At 50.4% G+C, this 18,625-nt stretch overlaps 1 protein-coding gene across 4 annotated transcripts; it reads right to left on the minus strand.

Moving 5' to 3' along the window:
- Window positions 1-492: 492 nt before the first annotated feature.
- FRS3 (fibroblast growth factor receptor substrate 3) lies at window positions 493-17,702 on the minus strand. 4 transcript variants are annotated; one of them, XR_012635087.1, is made up of 9 exons: window positions 17,539-17,702; window positions 16,468-16,534; window positions 14,949-15,083; window positions 14,673-14,761; window positions 13,960-14,146; window positions 11,778-11,939; window positions 11,038-11,195; window positions 9,163-10,240; window positions 493-3,535 (listed from the first exon to the last, which is right to left on the minus strand). XR_012635087.1 is itself a non-coding variant. In XM_074925762.1 (8 exons), exons 4-8 carry the CDS (start codon window positions 14,736-14,738, stop codon window positions 9,314-9,316), a joined length of 1,500 nt encoding a protein of 499 aa, XP_074781863.1. In that variant the 5' UTR covers window positions 14,739-14,761; window positions 14,949-15,083; window positions 16,468-16,534; window positions 17,539-17,702; the 3' UTR covers window positions 3,699-9,313. The 4 variants fall into 4 exon arrangements, 3 of the variants coding, with proteins under 3 accessions (XP_074781863.1, XP_074781865.1, XP_074781864.1); XM_074925762.1 differs by lacking the exon at window positions 493-3,535 and having other exon boundaries at window positions 3,699-10,240; XM_074925764.1 differs by lacking the exons at window positions 493-3,535; window positions 16,468-16,534 and having other exon boundaries at window positions 3,699-10,240; window positions 14,949-15,050.
- Window positions 17,703-18,625: the final 923 nt, after the last annotated feature.

Genomic DNA, 18,625 nt, shown 5'->3' on the forward strand with positions numbered 1-18,625 from the left:
AGCCGGCTGCTTTGTTCCTCATCCCAGGGGCTCGGTGAGCCCATGAGGTTTCTTCTCTTGTTTTCTTGTAGGTGGTTTCCAGCGTTGTCCTGCCTTCTGCTCTTCATCAGCCTCCCAGTCCTTCGCTATCCTCTCCTCCACATACAGCTCATTTCCATGTATCATACACTTCACTCCTGCTTCTACTTTCATACTATTTTGGACAGAAATCACATATTTTCCTTTTTTTGTTTGTTTATATTTTATTTTGTGAAGCAACTTTCCATCCTGTGCTAAAAGGCAGGTGCTGAGCCTCCCTGCACAGGGGAGGTTTAACCCACCCGAGGAGGAAGCCCTCAGAGTCTAACCCACCCACCAGGTCCTCACACCAGCCCAGAAAGTCAGGAAATTCCTTCTTTTTCCCTGTGAAATAACAGAGAACCAGAAACACAGGCCTCCCAAACTGCCAACACCACCAAAACAGACCAAAACATTTGGGGTTATAAACCCAAATATTTTCTAGCAAATGGACCAAAATGTTTTTGATTGTAACACAAATATTTTCTAGCAAACAGACCAAAACATTTTTAGTTATAATCTAAACATTTTCTAGCAAAACGGACCAAAATGTTTTCAGTTATAACCTAAATATTTTCTAGGCCTCCTCCGGCCCAGCTTGCCTCCCGGCTCTCCGCAGCGGGGGAATCACACTCTCCATCTCCCGCCGACACCGCGGCGTCGCTATCGCTGCGCTCATCCCGTGTCAACGCTCTGCACAGATTTTATTCCCTCGAGAGCACCGGGGAGTGTGTGTCCTTTGCTGGATATTGAGACTATAATAAAGCAATTATCTTGTTTGCTAGCAGGATTGATAGAAAGATCAACTTATTAAGATTGGATAAAAAAGCAAATTCTGGCTGAAAGCAAAGAGTAGTTATCAAAACGTCAATATACCGAGTGTTATCTGCAGGTCCCCACGGGGAGTCAGCCTTGCCAAAAGACAAAGGAATAAGGTGCCCTCTACAGCACACGCAAACACATTCTGCTTTTGGCACTTCTTGACCCAAAATTAGACAGCGCTTGTTTGCCGAGGCATTTAGTCTAACAGGAATCAAGGTTTTATGGTTTTTAACATCAGAGATCCCATGTCCCTGTGTGGAGCAGCACGTCCCCGTGCTGTCCCAAGGCAGGAGTCTCCTCGGGGCCAAGCTCTGGGCGTTTCTCCTCTTTTGCTTTCAGCCCACATGCAAACAGCTCCAGCCCAGGGAACTCCCCCTCTCCCAGGTGAGCACAATCCCCTTCGCACCCCATGGCCATCTCTGCCACCTTGCTGGGGATGAGCCGTGAGCAGCAGCGTCCTGGCCATCCGGAGGGCTTGAGCACTTGCCACACAAGCCAATAAATCCAACAGTCGCTGCAGAGGTGGGCACCATCTCCCAAAAGCCAGTAGCTCTCGACAGAGCAGTTCACAGGATTAGAAATGGGCTCTAAAGTGGGATCCAGCCTCCCCCATGACCCGCTTTACCTCTCCTGCCTGCAGACACCGCTCCCAGAGCCACCAGGGACAGAAACCTTTTTAAAGACATTACCATCACCTTGAATTTCTGAGTCTGCTGTAGGCTCTGCTTTACCCATGACAAAACCACACAGAAGCGACTGGTCCCAACTCAGGACAATTTATCACCTCGGTTCCTGCACCTCTGTCCCAGACACAAGCTATTTACCTCAACAAACAGCAGTGCAGAACATGAATATATTCGTGTTCTTAACATTCAATAAACATGAATATGGGGACTGCCAGGAGCCTCCCCTGGTCGTTAAAGCCTGTTGCTCTCACAAGCATCCTGTCAGCTAAAACCCCTCTGGAAGGTGCTGAATCCCATCCGAGTTAACACTCTCCCCCTTGATGATTTAAAGTCTTGCTCTATGGAATTAATCTAAAACAGCTAATAGACACTTGGCCTGGAGCACAATTGCTCTCTGCTTGGGTTCTCCAAGCAGGAAAAGCTGTTGGTGGGAGCTGCAATGACATGGGTATGTCCAGAGCAGCTGTGTTTATGAACTGCACACAACCACACGTATCCTTTCCTTGGTGCTGCACGAGCTGGTTTTAGTGTTTTATTTCCAAAACAGAGGTTACAGCACACACGTGAACAGCTTCCATCCACATTAAAATAAATATTCCTCTCTTCCTACACAACCATGAGAACAGCTCCTGAAATATCAGGCTCTAGGTCTAACATTTCCCAAGCCAGGGCGAGGATCAGATGCTTCATGATGATCTCTTGTGGGCGGTTTCTGACGAGACGCTCCAGTCACCCTGCTCAGGCCCAGCCCCCCAAGCTGATGCTGGTGCTCTACGCCACCTCCTTATACACCCCAAAATGCTCCCCACCTCCCCGCAGCAGTACCCGAAGTTCAGAAATGCACCCAGCCCAAGAGATTTTCCCACAAGACTAAGCACTATACTAAAAACTCCAAGTCAAATACTACTGGCAAATGCCACCCTATTTTCAACTTCTTTCTGACAGGGCTGTCAAAGTCTTCCTAGAAAGAGAAATGAAATATGTTTCATTGTGTTTTGCTGGGATGGAACTAACAACGTGGGTATATCATCAGTGGTGTTATCTCCTCTGTATCCCTTCCAGTTCTTACCTCCAGCATTTTAGAAAGTCATGGAACGACCGTGAAGGAAAGAAACACGTGGGTTTGGGTTGGAAAGACCCGGCACGTGAAGGCACGCTCACTTAGGAGGGCACAGATGGCCCTATTAGCTGGTTTAGTCGATTCCTGCTGGGAAGGAGTTTTCAGGGGGAATTTTATAAGCCAAGGAATTAAACTGAGCATGTTACCGCATGATTAGCTCTCATCTGCTGGAGAGTTTGGGAAAACAAGCAAATCAACTCTCTGCACAGAACGATGGTAGAGAAGCCATGGAAAAGCCCTGTGCCGGGAGCAGATCAGCCCAGCCAGGAGGAGTGAAACCACATGCTGTTCAACATTGGCAAAAGCACCTCCTTCCCATCAGCTCCCAAATTCCACCACTCCAAACTATGAGCTTACACTACCCATGGTGGAAACAGCACATCTTAAAGGGTAGGTACTCCAGAGACTGTGAATATTCTTGCTGTGTTCAACCTACACTCATAGCTCATCCATTTCCAAGGTGACTTCACGATTTCCTCCTGATGCTCTACTCAGTGGAAATCTGGTCTACATCCTCATGATCAACCTCCAGCGATGGCCCTGCCCTGCAGAAAGTCACCGTGAAAGAGTCTGTGGCTTCAGAGCTTCAGCTCCTGTATCACACAGGCCACAGAGCCTCATCCAAACATTTCTGTGAGTTCAACTTTCAGCTCAAACCAGCAGCATGCGGAACAGTCCTTCAAAGATAACCCCGTGGGTCACCAGCCAGCAGAGAAGAAAAGGTGTCTGTCTCTGCATACATTTATTTTTTAAGCCTATCGCAGTGAGACTAGCCAGGTGAAACACAGCAATCATTGCTCCAGGTAGACAACATAAGGAGAGAGACATTATTCCTTCGGGGAAGGGAGACCTGGAAAAAAAAAAAAAAAAAGGTTGCAAGAAATCCAGCTTGAATTGTGTGAGGACAACTGGTGATTGTTGGCCTGGCTTTCAATTTTACATAAAAAATAAAGTTCGCTTCGAAATGTGACAGTTGCCTCTTGGCACCACAAACAAAAGACAGGACCACCGGATAATCATCATATTCCATTTATTCTGTATACATTCGTAGTGCACGTTGACGTAAGACATGAGCACTCCTCGGGTCACATAGCACTGCTTGTTGTTCTTCACCTGTAAGGTTACACCCGGATGAGATATAAAGAGGGACTGAATGGATATCCATAGAAATAACCTGAAGAAGCAATTACACAGCGAGATCAACCCCTCTAGTCAGAGCAACTGAATCCCCGGTGGCCAGAGCCCCGAAGCACCTTTGTTTTTCTGCCGTATCAGAAATGTTCAGTATCAAAGACACCAGTACAAGTAACAACAAGGAGAATCGCATGGGAGGAGAGCTTGAGATAACACAGATGCATCTGGGCCTTTCAACTGTAAAATCACATTCACTTATGGAAGAAAAACAAATTAGATCCCTTCTTTACAATTAGCCTTTTCCATACGCTGGCCTTTAATTGCCAACTTCAAAGCTCTCAGGTTTTCCACTAATGTATTCACCTTTGGTCCTGTTTGGTAACAGGAATCTAAACCTGTTCTGCTACCTGTGTGCGGCATTTCAAGACAAGCCAAGTTTGGGGGAAAGACAAACTTCCCAGAAAGACTGATGGCAGCCCTCCCAGAAGCTGAATTTAGGCAAGGCGTTCATTAACGATCATTTGTTAATGATACTTCACAGTCAAGATACCACCCGAGAGGGCTGAGCAGCATCACACGGAGGGACAGGGGAAAGACCGGGAGAAAATGGCTGAGAGAACAGACAACTGTAATACCAAGCCCTGGTTTGTTTTTTCTCTCAGCGAACAGCATGGTTTAGGTAATAAAGACAATAACACTTCAGTAACAACCAACATATTCAAGTCTCTTTGCAGAAATATTGATTTTTTAATCCTCACAATCCAGCCTCTCCTTTGCCATCCTGTAAGGCAGGTACAGCTCAGATACTCCAACCTCCTTCCCTGGGGAAAAAGCAGGCTCATAAAACGGGTTAAAAGAAAAAACAAATCAAAAAACCCTCCCACGATAAAAGACAACTGAGTACTGGGAGAAGCTATATTCTGACCAACAGGTTCTTGGGAAGGGTAAAAGATCTATTTATGCATTCACCAGGGAAGAAATATCAGGGGAAAAAGTCCAATTGATTAACTCAAACCTCAAACAAGAACCACTTAAAAAGGTTAAGACAGTCAAATCCTCTCTGCATAGCACACGGCTGCTTACCAAGCCATCCCTTGAACTTCAATCTCACGAGCAGAGGAAGGAGACCAGCAAAGACAGGACACAGTCCCCAGCGGGGGCTACACAAACCTGCTCTGCAGCCAAGAACGTAACCCAACAGCTACGCTCATGCTGCCACGTCTTAGCCATTACCCAAGCTCAGTTCACTTGGCTGCCTAAACTTTTTTTTCGGAACCAAAGTCTCAGCAAACCCAATAGTTGACTGAACACAGCTCGTTTTTCCAAGTTACCAATTCACGGACAAAACATGGAGGCAAACCCTCTGCCCTGCAGAAGCAAGCTTGGGAGAGAAAGAGATCTCCCAGCTTCAACTCAGCTTCAGGGACTAAGTCCAGGGCAGGTTTCAGATGTACCCGTGCTCATTCGTTTCCTCCTGGTCACCTGTGTGGCACCAGCTGGATGCACAGAGCCTCGGATGAATCCTTCTTAACTCAAAACCAGATTTACGGGTGGAGCCACAAAGGGTGAGGTATCCCATCCGTTGGGAAAGTCCAGCAAACTTGCATGTAAGGCTCAAAGCAAAATCTGCAAGATCCATTTTTATAAGGAGCCATAAAGATACAACATACTGCATAAACATGATTTCAACCAAAAGAAAACAGTAACAAGGAAAGACTCCAGGGAGTTACCAGAAGGGATCCCTCCTGCCTATCACCCAGATCAAAGAACTGAAGGAATGGGAAAATGCCAACTCAGATGTCCTCATCTTTCATCCCAGTCCTGGCTTCTCCTCCAAAACCATTTCAAGAGCGGCCACTAGAGGAAGCTGCAACACTGGCGAGCACTGCTCGGGCTGTAAATCGGGGGAGAAATCTGAAATAGTGACGCTTCTGCTCTGGTGCCCCGGGAACCGCTGCCTCAGTGTTCAAACACGACTCTGATCTTTCCTTGCACCTTCACACCACCCACAAAATTGAATATTAAGAAGTTCTCAAAGGGTTCTGGCTACTTAACGCGGACATCGCTCTTGTGAAGTTTTTCAGAAAAGCAAAAAAAAAAAAAAAAAAAGTGAGAAAATCACTGGGACGTGAACCCGATGTGCCCCCTGAAAGCCATAAACGAGAACTGATTTCCTGGCTGCCTGCACGGCGTTTCCCATTTAATTGCTTAAACATTAAACAAACTCACTGCAAACAATGAGCTGTGACCGGCTTTTCATTGCTGAAGCTTTCCGGGGAGTTTGCAATACTGCTCGAGCAAAGCCTGCTGAGCCAGCACTGCTGCTCCCCAGCCCAGGGCCACCAGGGAGGACACAACGGGACGGAAAGCAGAGGGCGGCGCAGCAAGGCACCCGCCGGATCACTGCACGCTGGAAGCAGCAGATGCAGCCAACATTTGCTCTATGTTTTCTCATCTTTAAGGTCAAGGAAATTCTTCTCCTTCTTGAACAGGTGCAGCATCTCTGCTGTGAATGGGATAAGGGATGCCAGCAGTGAACAGCGATAATGTATTTGCTGCGTGAGCACACGGCTATCGCGCAGCGGTCTCCTCGTCACTCCTGCTTTCGGTGTCCTTGGGAGGGAGGGGAGCATCAGATTTACTGAAGAGGAAAGGGAGGCACGAGTCAAACAACACAGTTTGTCTGGAGGACATGAAAGTCGGCAGTTCAAAAGGTCAAAGCCAGCTTTCCCAAAGCAAAGCTAATTTAGAGTCGCCTAAACGAGATGGCAGCCGGGGCTCGCTGGGAGCCCAGCCTTCGTGAGGAGCCTCATCCCTGGAGCTCACAATATCCACAGACCCTCACACCAGCCTCATCCCATCCATCCGAGACACGCAGCCAGGCTGGTGGCCACAGGAAGCACCCAAGCAGTAGCCACAGGCCTCACCTGGTTTCTCCCAAGACACCCAACAGCATCTTCCCTTGTGCTTAAACCAACCTGCAAACCTCCCGCGCGGGTGAGAAAGGGCCATCACCTCTTCCCCCGTGTAAATGTAAAATATTTCATCCTTTTTTTTTTTTCCCTTTCTAGGGGAAAGAGGGGAATAAGTCTTCTGCATTTCTCAGCTCGGGCAGTGGACAGGCAGGTTCACACTGGGGCTCCCAGAGCATTGCCCTGTGCTGCCATGTGGGAGTTGCCAGTGCTGCCCCAGAGGGGGACACTCACAGCTTAGAAACTCTTTATTTAAGTAGCTTATTTAAAGCTTAATGCAGTTAACTTTTATATATATATATATATATATATAAATATAAATAAAAACTATTTCTTCTCACACTTCCCTAAATGAACTCTAGATTTAGGGGGATATATTACTTGTCTTTTTTCTTTTCTTTCCGTCAAATAAAGTCATTTGCTATACATATAAAAATATATTACTTGGGTTTCCTTTCAGTTATAGACCACACAAGGGTTGAGATGGAGAAAAGAATGTAAAACAAGCACAAGGACTTCCCCCCCCCCCCCCAAAAAAAAAACCCAAAGAAAAAACAGTGAACTGAAGCATGTGGCGCACTTAGAATTTACAGTGCAACAGCAAGCCAAGAAATCCATGTTCTGCCAGCACAAGCGTGGCATTACTCATACTTTTATCACTTTTTCTGAACTGCATGGCATGTGTCCTTGCTCCCCAAAGGGTCACATTTCAATATGACATTACAGCACCAAACCCAAAAAGGCTGAACTTTAAAAATCTGGAAATGACGTTTCTGGCCCTCAGAAGCAGGTTGGAGGGGACAGTGGGGTTCTCTCCTCTTTCACACCGGAGGCTCAGACTTCAACATCGGAAAACATTAGGGACAAGGAGAACACAGCAAGGCTTGGTGACATCTCTGCTGGCAGCAGGACACCCTGCAGAGCGCTGGAGCTTTCAGCTCCTATCTCAGGGAGGAAGGTGAAGGATAAACAGCAGGAAGGTGGGACTCCAGAGCAGCCCAGAGCACTTCTGTCTCATGGAAACAGCTTATAATGGTAACGAGTAATCCAGGGAGGGGTTAAGCTGCAGCGTGTCACCATGCAGAGTGGGGAGATGGAACATCCTGCAACGGGAGAGGAGCAGAGACCCTACACAGGACCTCACACAGAGGCCTCGCAGCTCAGCTTAGACTCAGCCCTGATATCAAGAGAAAAATCCATATCAAAGGCCACAAATTTACCCGAGAGCTGAAATTTAGCCCTTCCAAGTCTGTAGTTGTAGGAAACAAACTGCACATTCACTCAAAACACTAATCAAGTATTTCTCATGGACCCAGCCAGGCACGTGGGTGTAGGCAACGACTTTGATACAACTCCAAGCTCGGCTGCCTGGCAGCTCCGCTCGCACTCCCACGTCTCCTGCACCATTTCCCACCCACCCTGTGACAGTCAGTCCCAGTTAAAAATTTTTTTGATTCACAGCTGCTCTTTTTCCCAACTGCAGCTCAGCCAAGCCACCAACCAACCTCTTCTGAGACCTGTCCCCCCAGAGAGAGGATGTGAGCCACAGCGAGTACGTGTTTCATATTGGCACCAGTTTTGGCAATTACAACTGGGATGCAAAAGAACATTTAATAAATAAATAAGTAAACAAATAAATAAAATCGACAACACTTCTGAACAGCCACCAAAAAGAGCCCCTAAAAATCAAAACAGGATACGGTACAATTGAAGTTTTCTGTACCAAACCTCCAATCTCTCTCATAGTTGTGGTCTTTGCCTCCTCTTTTAAAGCAGGGTCTCTTGGGGAAATCAGGTTTATGTGATCACAGTGTCTGTGCCCATGGCTGTCTGTCCTCCTCTATTAATTTTTAGAGTTGCCCAATTTAAAATGAAGCTGAGGAAGGGACAGAAGTATAAAAAGCTTCTACGAGTTTCAAGAAAATAGGAGAAAGGAGCGAGCTGAGGGGGAAAAGACCGCAGCATGAGTTCCCTAGTCCTCAGGGATCAGCGAAAGGCCAAGGCAAAACCCAGCTTTGGAGCGGCCCAGCTGCAGAGCTCGCCTGGAGTCGCAAGGCAGGAAAGCCACGGGAAACAGGCTGGATTTGCAGTGGAGCTCCTAAAGCAACTCGCTTTTCGAAACACACCTCCACCACGCTACTGCCCTGCCCCTGCAGGCAGGCTGCTGGCACAGCTCAGGGACCTGCCAGGCAATAGGAGAGCTAACCCGACCCGAGGCGGTACCCACGCAGGGCCGGTGCTGTTGCTGGCACCTTCCGCCCCTCTCACCAGAAATTCAACCCTCAAACAGCAAATCAAACATCCCACAAGGCTTTAAAAACAAACTACACGGGTGAGACAGAGAGAGGGGAAGACAGACAGACAGACTAGCCTTAACAACAGCTGTAGGAGCCATCCCATGACACCAGGTAATGGGGTAAGGAGGGAAGCAGAAGGCGATGGCAAATGGAAGTCACACCGGGCAACACGCTGAAGGGCAGGCACCAAAGCCACGACACAGGGCTTGCGCTTGGCCTTCCCCCTCACAGAGGCAGGTCAGTGCTGTTATGTCGAGTTTTCCGCGAAGTCCCATCATCTCTCGGCAGGGCCCTTTGCAAACTGGACATGGCCGCTGTCTTTTTTAGGTCAATGACCGCGTAGGAGTCCGTCCGGCGGGCTTCGTGGGTGGCGGGAGGGGGGACACGGGGGACCGGTGGGTTCTGATGGCCCTTGCACGGCTCAGCCTCCAGCTCCACCTGGATGTAGTTGAGTTGCCGCGGCTGCTCTGGACAGGGCCGGGGGAAGTCGAAGCTGAAGACGCTGGGCACGCAGCTGCGCCGGGGCTTTGGCAGGAAGCCACCACGCCGCTGGCCGCTGCCCCCGTGCAGCGCCGCGTTCTCCGAGTTCATGTAATTCTGCAGGGGATCTTCTTCACCAGCCTCGGAGTAGCCGTTGGGGGAAGGCGTCAGCGCATCCCCAGCGCCCGCGTCCTCCTGGCCCCGCCGGAGCGGCTGGCATTCCCACACCGGGGGCAAGGAGGGCAAGTTCTCATAGTGCAGCAAGGCCGTTCTGCGATGAGAGCAGCCGGGTAAGCCCGTGTCCTCCCGGGTGAGTTTCAAGCGCCCGCCTCGGCAGAGAGAAGAGGTGCTGGGGGGCAGCAAGCCGTTGACGTTCTCGTAGACGCACTGGGGCGAAGGGCACTCCTCCTCACACTCGTTGTTGTTGTTGTTGGGGGGGCAGAAGGGCGTCCTGCACTCCCGGTGGTGCCGACAGACGCGTCTGTAGTTGGACGTGGGACCTAACACGAATTTAACCTCCCCTGGCTGCAGAAAGACCTGGGGGTTGCGGCCTTCGAGGGAGCAGCTGTGGTTCCTATGGGGGAAAGGAGGGTGGACTTCAGGCAAGGAGTGCATACAATGCCGGCCCCTCAGCTCCTGATCACCACTGGCCGTGTTGACGTAGGTGTGGGACTGCAAGGAAAGAAGCAGAGGGACAGTGAAAGAAGAAGGGAAGAGACAAGAGCAAAGCAGCTGCCAGCAGCCGAGAAACCAACAGGAATGGAAAATTTTTTGGAGGCTGATGAAGCAGGAGGAGATGAAAGAATCCAAAGTCGAATAGATTTTAGGAAGCAAAACACAAAAGTCATTTCTGGATTTGTGGGCTGAAGGAGAGACAAAAAGGAGTCCAACCACAGAAGATACACATCATCTATTTCATGCTCGATGCATACGGCACAGAACAAAAAGCAAAGCCACTCACAATTTCCTTGAGCGGCTTACACTGGTGATACTGCAGCACTCACACCTACCTAGACCTCTCTGATCATGGTTGAGACAAGCTGGATTTTGTAGGGAAAAATCTGAAATTCTAAAACTGCGAACAAAGAGCTGAACATCAAAAATAAAAAGAGTTTGAACTTGGGTCTGCATCTACACATCAGTTTAGGAGTTGTAGCAATAGCTGACAGATAAGGCAACGTGACTTGGGCTCACAAGCCAAGTGCTGCTGTTAAATAATTGCCACACAAACACTCGCAGATCAAGGAAGCCAACTCAGCCTCGATACAGCATCTGTTCTAGTGAAGTGTCAAGAGAGAGGAAGTCTACAAGAGCAAAGTGAAGCAAGAGAGAAAAAAAGGATGACAAGGTATGAGGATCCCCTGAGCTTTGCTGGGGTAAGAGCAGCTGAAAATTGCACAGGACTCCTAGCAAAACAAGCTGCTTGTGCACTGCTTGGAAACAGCAGAATTTAGGACAGCCAGGTTTACCTGCTCCTCAGGCCCAATAAGGGCATGAGTAGAGTCTTCACCCACAGAGGAATGTCTCAGGCTGCTCACGGAGGGGTGGCGGGCTGCGGAGTATGAGAGGGTTTCACCAGGGAAGCTGTGAAATCCATTGGGAAATCCTGGGACAGTGTACCCCAGACCTGGGAGAGAATCAAGACAGAGAAGTATTAGAGCAACGGTTTGGTACAAAATAGACTTGACTTAATTTTCACGGTAAGCTGGCCTCTTAACTGCACCCTGTGAGTCAGAATCAGCCCGTCTGGGGAAGATTCCCTACGACAAAGTACCTAGTATAGACCCAGGGGCTAGGCCCTTAAATTTATTTAAGTCACTCCTAACAGAGAGACAGGAATTGAGCAAATCTGAATTCTTCCCGATATGGTTTCTTCTAGGAGCTGCCTGATCCTTGTAGGTGCCACTTAAAAAAAGGCCACTTGGCAGCAGTCCAGATGGAAACCAACTGAAGGGTGACAAGTCGGTTGACTATTTGAAGGGCTTTTTGTTGCTGTTTCCTTGGAAACAAAATACCACATCACAGACAAGTGGGGCTTTAAAATAAACATGCTGCACGGGGCACATGCGGACATAAAGACACAGGTCAGCAGTGAGGCAGCAGCACACGGGAAAGATCCACGGGCTGCAAAGGGCAGTTTCACACAAGCAATTCACACAGACATCTCTGTGTTCCCCCCTCGTCTCCCTGGGCAATGAAGGAGACTTACTGTTGGGTGCCTGGGGGGTCCGGGAGAGCTCCCGCTCTGTGGGGTGACTGTTCCTGGTGATGACAACAGGCTCTTCCACTACGTTGATACTGTTACACTGCATCAGGTCCTGAAGCAGATTAAAGATCTCCTCTGCTCTGGAACACTTGAAGGCAAAAATCCCTGCCCAGTGACAAAGAGGAGGGTCAGAAAAGCAAGAGAGCAATCCTGCTTTAACAAGACTATATATAATTCCCGGCTCTAAACAAACGGGCATTTCTGATTTCTGTTACTGTTTTTAACACAATCAACCCCTGCAACCCACAGCCACAGGAAAACAACCACAAACTCGGCAGATTATTGCATCAACAAAAATACAATGCCATGACTGCCACCTGACCAAATGGTGCATTATTACAAGAAAAACAGCAAGGACTCCAGTTATTTCATGACGATCAGCCCCACATGAGCAGAGGTGTGAGAGGGACAGGCTAACCGGGCTCGTTTCATCTCTAATCCTATATTTTAACTTGGCACCTTGTCCGATTCTCATCACCAGGGAAAAGTCTATCCAGTGGCTACTGGAAGCTGAACTGGGCCCTGTGAAGTGTGCACGTTAGGGAGGGACAAGAACGTCATATTTCAAAAATAAATGTACGGAATTAAACGGTGTCTCCCCAGAGGAGCAGCCCAAACCAGAGCGGGTGTGCGCAGAGATAACCAATCCCAAGCTGGCACGCACACACACGCACAAAAACCATAGCAACGAGAACAGCATGGCAACAACAGCTGCTACCTCAAAGAAAAAAAGGTTTTAAAAATTCTGGCCCAAAAACCAGCTCTATCTGCCTTATAGAAGGTGAGGAGCAGCATCAGGAAGGAGTCCTCCGAATAAAATGAACTAAGCAGAATAAAATCCTACAAGGAAGGGGGAAAAAAACTCATCAAAACACAACGCCATCCCTCTCATTTCCCTCTGCTTTAAGACTGGTGAGTAAGTATGTGCCTGCTAAAAATTTTGTGATGTATGAAGAGCAGGCAGCTCTGCTTTATCACCACTACCTGGACCTAAACGAAACCAAACCACACACAGGGCAGAATTTTAATCACTGATCTACATCCTGCAAAAAGCAAAACAGAAACTGAAGACAAGCAATTCCCATCGCTGGCAAGTGATAAGCACATGACTCCAGGAGAGGAAAACCCCCCTCATATAAATATTAAAAAGGAGCATACGGTGCTACAGATTTGTGCAGTGCTTTACACAGACACTGAACAGTCAGGCGGAGTCCTTTTGGGTAAGGAGGAGTTTACAAACACATTAATAGTATGAGGAAACAAACTTTTTTTTTTTTTTTTCCCCCCCCGCCGGGGATGCAGATGCCAAGAAAATGTTCAGCTCTTTAAAAGCAAAAGAGAGAGACTGGTAAAGGAACTGACAGGCACCATTGTAAAATTGGAGTCTATTCCCAGCACTGCTGATGACTTGGCATGTACTCCTGGGTGACTCACTTCCCTTTGCTGTGCACAGCATCCCCATGCATAAAATCAGTAAAACTCCTTTCCCTCTACGTTACGAAGTGTTGCCAGACACAAAACGCAAAGCATTAAGTAGAAGTAGCACTAACCAAGGCAGAGAGAAAACCAAAATGAGCTCAACTATTGGTACTGACGTGCATTTGGCAGCTCTGTGGGATAAGCAAACCCTAAGAGGACCTGCAGAAAGGTGCAGGTGATGCCCTTTCGCTTCATCCCCAGAGTTAAAAGACGCTTAACAAAGCTTCAGTTTTGCAAAAAGTACTTTCTAGCTCCTAAGGAAAGAAGTCCAATCCCTCCTACCACATCTGTGCATCGTTTGGTACCGAAGCACAGAGCTGACAGCGTAATGAACATCCTCTCTGACATTAAATACGCCCCGTCCAACGCTCGAGCCTGCTTCACCAATTACCTCACGAGCACCACCGCCCCAGCAAAATGAGACCATTAGATTTATGCCCAGGTCCTGAGCCACGATGTTGTTTTCATTAGCGTTTTAATCAGGAGTATTAACTGTATGCACACGCACACTCCGGTATTCTGGGCCAACAGAGGCTGCAAAAGCAGCTGTTGATTCATTAGATGCAGGAATTTGGGAAGACGAAAGCATCAGCTCAGCCCGGCTGCCTGGGAACAGAAACCTCAGTGCTGCTTCCCCCACACTCACCCTGCCCCGTCTGGCAGCGCCGGCCGCTCTCGAAGGAGAAGAGGTTGGAGTCGTAGCCGTAGCGGCGCAGGCAGAGGTAGGGCCACCTGACAGCATCTCGCTTGTGAGTGTGCAAGATGAGCTCCGTCTGTGTCAGCTCCATAATCCCAGATCCCAGCTCGTTACCTTCATCGTCCACGTTCGTTACCTGCCGAGGCCACAGAGCTCACGTAAGGAAACTCAGGGCACTGGTATCAAAAAGCCCACCCAGGCAGATACTGGGATTCCCGTGGATTCCCCCTTCACGTACTGAGATGCCTTTTTCTCAGCCGAGAGCATGAATTCATTGCTGGCAGAAGGCGCCAAGCCGGCAGCCCTGGAGACTCTGCGCTTGGCAGTTCAGCTGATGTGTCTCAGCACAGACACTGGAACACAGCCCTGAGCAATAAAAGGTTTCTCTCCAGTTTCCCATTTCCTTGCTCAGTGCAGAGGCAATTTCTACTGCAAATACAAACGTATTTGCAGCAGAGGTTGCTTAAGGAAAGGAAAAAAAAAAAGACAAAACCAAACAAACTGAAACAGTAACGCATTTGCAAATCTTATCAAGTGAAAAACTTCTCTGCAAGAGCAGAGCTTTTCTTTCCTTTCATGCTTGGAGTCCAACCCATGCTGGGCTTTGCTAGCAGTCAGTGCTGTCACAGACTCTCTGATGGGGATAAAGACACAACACTGACCTTAAATTTGGTGGGATGGTTGTCTGGGATGCTGTCTCTGCACAGACAACTGCAGCAGCTCCCCATGACGTCAGCAGAAGAGGCAATCCCTGGGGAGAGGACACAAAACATATTTTCAAACCAACTCCTCCTGCCCTCTCCAAACACACAGCATTGTATCCTCCCCGATCCCCCCACACGTGGCCCAGTGGGTTTGGATCTCAAACTCTTTGACATGTTGCTCAGTTAATGGCCACTGTACAATGTGAGGCTAATTAAAAATAACAGCTTTCTTACCATTAGGCAATTGTTGGATTTTTTTGGAGGCGTGAGAAGAAATTCCCACTACTGTCCCTCTATCTCCTTCGGGACTTCATGGTAACCAGGTGTCAGAGTCACCTAAAACACAAGGGAAAGGGTCCCATCTTCCACCTGACAAGGCGAAAACAGTTAAACAAATTAAAAACCAGAGAAGATTAAAAAGCAGGGGGTGGGGGTGGTGACTGAAGCTCCCTTCAAATATCAGAAGGAAGGCAGGAGCACTTTTTTTTTTTTAAATTAACTACCTGCTTTTATATGAATATAGAAAATAATTCTGCACAGACCACTCCTGTAATTTCTGTACACAGCCTGCAACTGAAAAAACCTAAAAATTAGGGATATTTTACTTCTTGGCTTTGGGATCCTACACAGGAGCGTGGTTTATCAGAGCTACCATAGTGCAAACAAAACACAAGAGTAATACTGAATGGCTGGGGGTGGTGAGGGTACAAGGAATCACACACATCTGCTGCTGAGGAATGTGAAGGGACCTTCACCCGGTAGCAGGTCCTTAAGGGTCAGAGAACCAGCAGCCTTAAAAGCAAGGGAAGACAAGAGCTGTCCTACTTTGGACTATGAAAAGTAACAAATGCCAGAAAACACGAAAATTCCGCTATCTGACAACAGTCAGCAAGCACAAGTATCAAGCAGGCGGGAGTTGCACGCGCTAGTAGTGAGAAATACTACTGCAAACTTAAAGGACTCCGCATGCACTCTAGGGCAGGGGATTCAGCAGCAGATAACACAAGAGGATGCCATGTTTTAGTTGGCGAGAACAGCTAACGATGTCTCCATCTGAGGTGTGAGACAATAAAGCCATATGGGTAAGCAGCCTGGCACTACAGCAGTAAATAAAATGAAAAGGCTATTGGAAACCTCTCACTCTGCCATGCCAGAATCTGCCTCACCAGTCACTCCAAATTAAACAATGAATCACGGAGTTGCATCTCTGTGCAAAACCACGTTGCCCTCAAACTCCCTCACGGCACAGAGCGCAGCCAACGGGAAGAGCTGGCGGTGAGCTGACCAAGGGGTCCCATTTCATTTTTTTAGATCAAAACAAACATAAATCATCTTCCACCGCAACCCCCTGCCTTAGCTGTGGCGCCTGAAGAATTCCCTACCATGTCCTAAGCCTGCAAAGCCCCCCAGAAGAGGAATGCTTCCTTCTGAGCAAGCTGAAGGAGCTCGGGCACGAATCGAGCCAGCTGCCACCTCCATATACCTGTCACCCCTAACAGTAATAATGCCACAGGCTCCCCATTCAACACTGCTGCTCAAGCCATCCTATTTGTTTTTCTAGACTCCATATGGATTTACACCGTGCTGACCTTACAGGGTTTGATCAATAATTTAGCAACAGATCCCTCTCTGCTTCATCTAATCTGGTCACTAGGGGCCTTGTCCTCTACAGTCTCTGCATTCCCACTCCCATCTCATCAATTCTCTCAGTTAAAAAAAAAAATAAATAAAAATCCTGTAGGAAACACATTACCTTTGCCCCCTCTTTCTTCTTTATTCCTCTCTCTCTCTGGTGTTCCCTCCACCCGCATCTGTCTAACCTGCAAGGGGGTTAGAAAGAAGTGCTGTTACCTATCCTGAACAGTTATTAGGCTCAGAACTGAACAAACAAGAAAAGAAAATATTGTGAAATCCCTGAACACTCCCTCAGAGCTTCCCACTACTCCTCGCTGTTGAATATTTTAGTGGCATCCCTTTCATGCAGACACCGAGACTCTCCAGTCTCTTGCTCAGCGCTTTCGACACGCACCTTTCCGACAGCCCTTGGCCAGTTCAGAGCCTTAACCAGTCGAACCAGACACTCGAACTCGAACCCCTGCGAGCAAGAGCACGTGCCTCCTAAAACCAGCAACCCCATCCTCCCAGGACCCAAACCCAAACCCTCCTCAAAGCTTGGCAGCCCTCCTTGGCCCGGTTTCCAGACCGCAGCTCCCCCCTCCCAGCCGGGTCCAGCGCTCTCCTCCCAAACCCTCTGCTCCTACAGCGGCTCCGTCCTTACCCCCAGGCCTCCAGAACCGCCCCCCCTCCAGCCTTTGCCCTCCTCCAAGCAATTCTTTTAAACCTGAGACTGTAGAAGAGGGTCCACCTAATCCCAAAGGGCAAGGGCACCCCGGGACGCCCCGTGAGGGCCTTGGGCGGGGGCCCAGGCACCACCGGGCACCAACCCACCCGTGAGACGCAGCCACGGACCCACCGCCCCCCACCAGCACGGGAGGGAGGAGAAGGGCTGCAGGGGGGCACCTCCGGGGGCAAGAGGGGCCGCTGGCAAGGAGAAGGGGCTGGAGGAAGGAGGAAGGGGCCCGCACAGCCCGTGGGGACGGGAACGGGGGGGTGTTATGAGGAAGGGGCGAGTCCCGGGCGGGTAACGGGGAAGGGGGTACAAGGGGGCGGCTGCGGGGTGCGGAGCGGGTGCAAGGGGACACCGTGGGGTACGACGGGGACGGGGGACAGGGAGGCGCGGAAGGGAGGCAGGGGGCAATGCGGGCGGGCCCGGGCCGAGGCGCGGTGCCGGTGCCGAGGGAAGGCCCGGGGCGCGGGTCGGTACCTGAGGCGCTGCCGTCCGGGAGCTGATGCCCGGGCCCCCGTCGCCGACCGGCCCCCGGCCCCGTCCCCTGCCCGGCCCGCCGGGTCCGGGCTCGGGCTCGGGGACCGGGTGCGGGTCGGGCCCCGCCAGCGCCGCGTCCCCCCAGCCCGGGCCGGGCCCGCCGGGAGCAGCGAGTCCGCCGGGCGCTGCCTAGAGCGTCTCCAGCTGGGAGGACTCGGACAGGCCGGAGCGCGGCCGCCAGGGGGCGCGCTGGGACCGCGGCGCCGCGGCCATGGGGGCGTGGTCAGGGAAAGGGGGCGTGGTCATGGCGAGGGAGGCGTGGTCAGGGCGAGGGGCGGGGCCGCGGCAGGAGTCCGCGGGCAGGAGGGGTGTGATGGGGGGGGGAGAGGAGCGGGGGGGTCCGGGGGGGGGTCCTGGGGCAGTAGGGTGATGGCGGGGGCAGAGAGGCGGGAGGTTTTATGGTGGGGGTCAGTGGAGGGGGCTTGGGGGGGTCTGAGGCAGGAGGGGGAGCTGGGGGGGCAGGGGAGGGGCATTGGGGTGTGGGGGATGCGCTAGGGGGGGTCAGTGAAAGGGATTGGGGGGTCTGAGGCAGGAGGGGATGCTGGGGGGGCAGGAGAGGAGGATTGGGGGGTCTGAGGCAGAGGAAGTGCTGGGAGTGTCAGTGGAAGGGGATTTGGGGGGTCCAGGGTGAGGTAAAGTTCTAGGGGGGTCAGTGAAAGGGGACTGGGGGGTTCTGAGGCAGGAGGGGGAGCTGAGGGGTGTCAGGGGAGGGCAGGAGAGGCGCTGGGGGTGTTAGTGGAAGAGGATTGGGGGGGTCTGGGGCCTTAGTGGAGGTGGATTTGGGGGGTGTGGGGATGCTCATGGGGGGTCAGTGAAAGGGGATTGGGGAGGTCTGGAGCAGGAGGGGGTGCTGGGGGGTGCACTCCGCACCCAGCCACCCTCATTCACAGCGTCCCTGCGCACTGCCCACCCCAGTTCCACCAGTATCAGAGCACTCAACCAGCACAGTCAAGGGCAGCTCGGTGCTGGAGTCCCACAGGCGGCTGCACCCCAAAATCACCTCAAGGAGTGCGCAACTGCTCGTGGT

The sequence above is a fragment of the Athene noctua genome, chromosome 23 (assembly GCF_965140245.1).
Source record: "Athene noctua chromosome 23, bAthNoc1.hap1.1, whole genome shotgun sequence".
NCBI classification, from domain to species: Eukaryota; Metazoa; Chordata; class Aves; order Strigiformes; family Strigidae; genus Athene; species Athene noctua.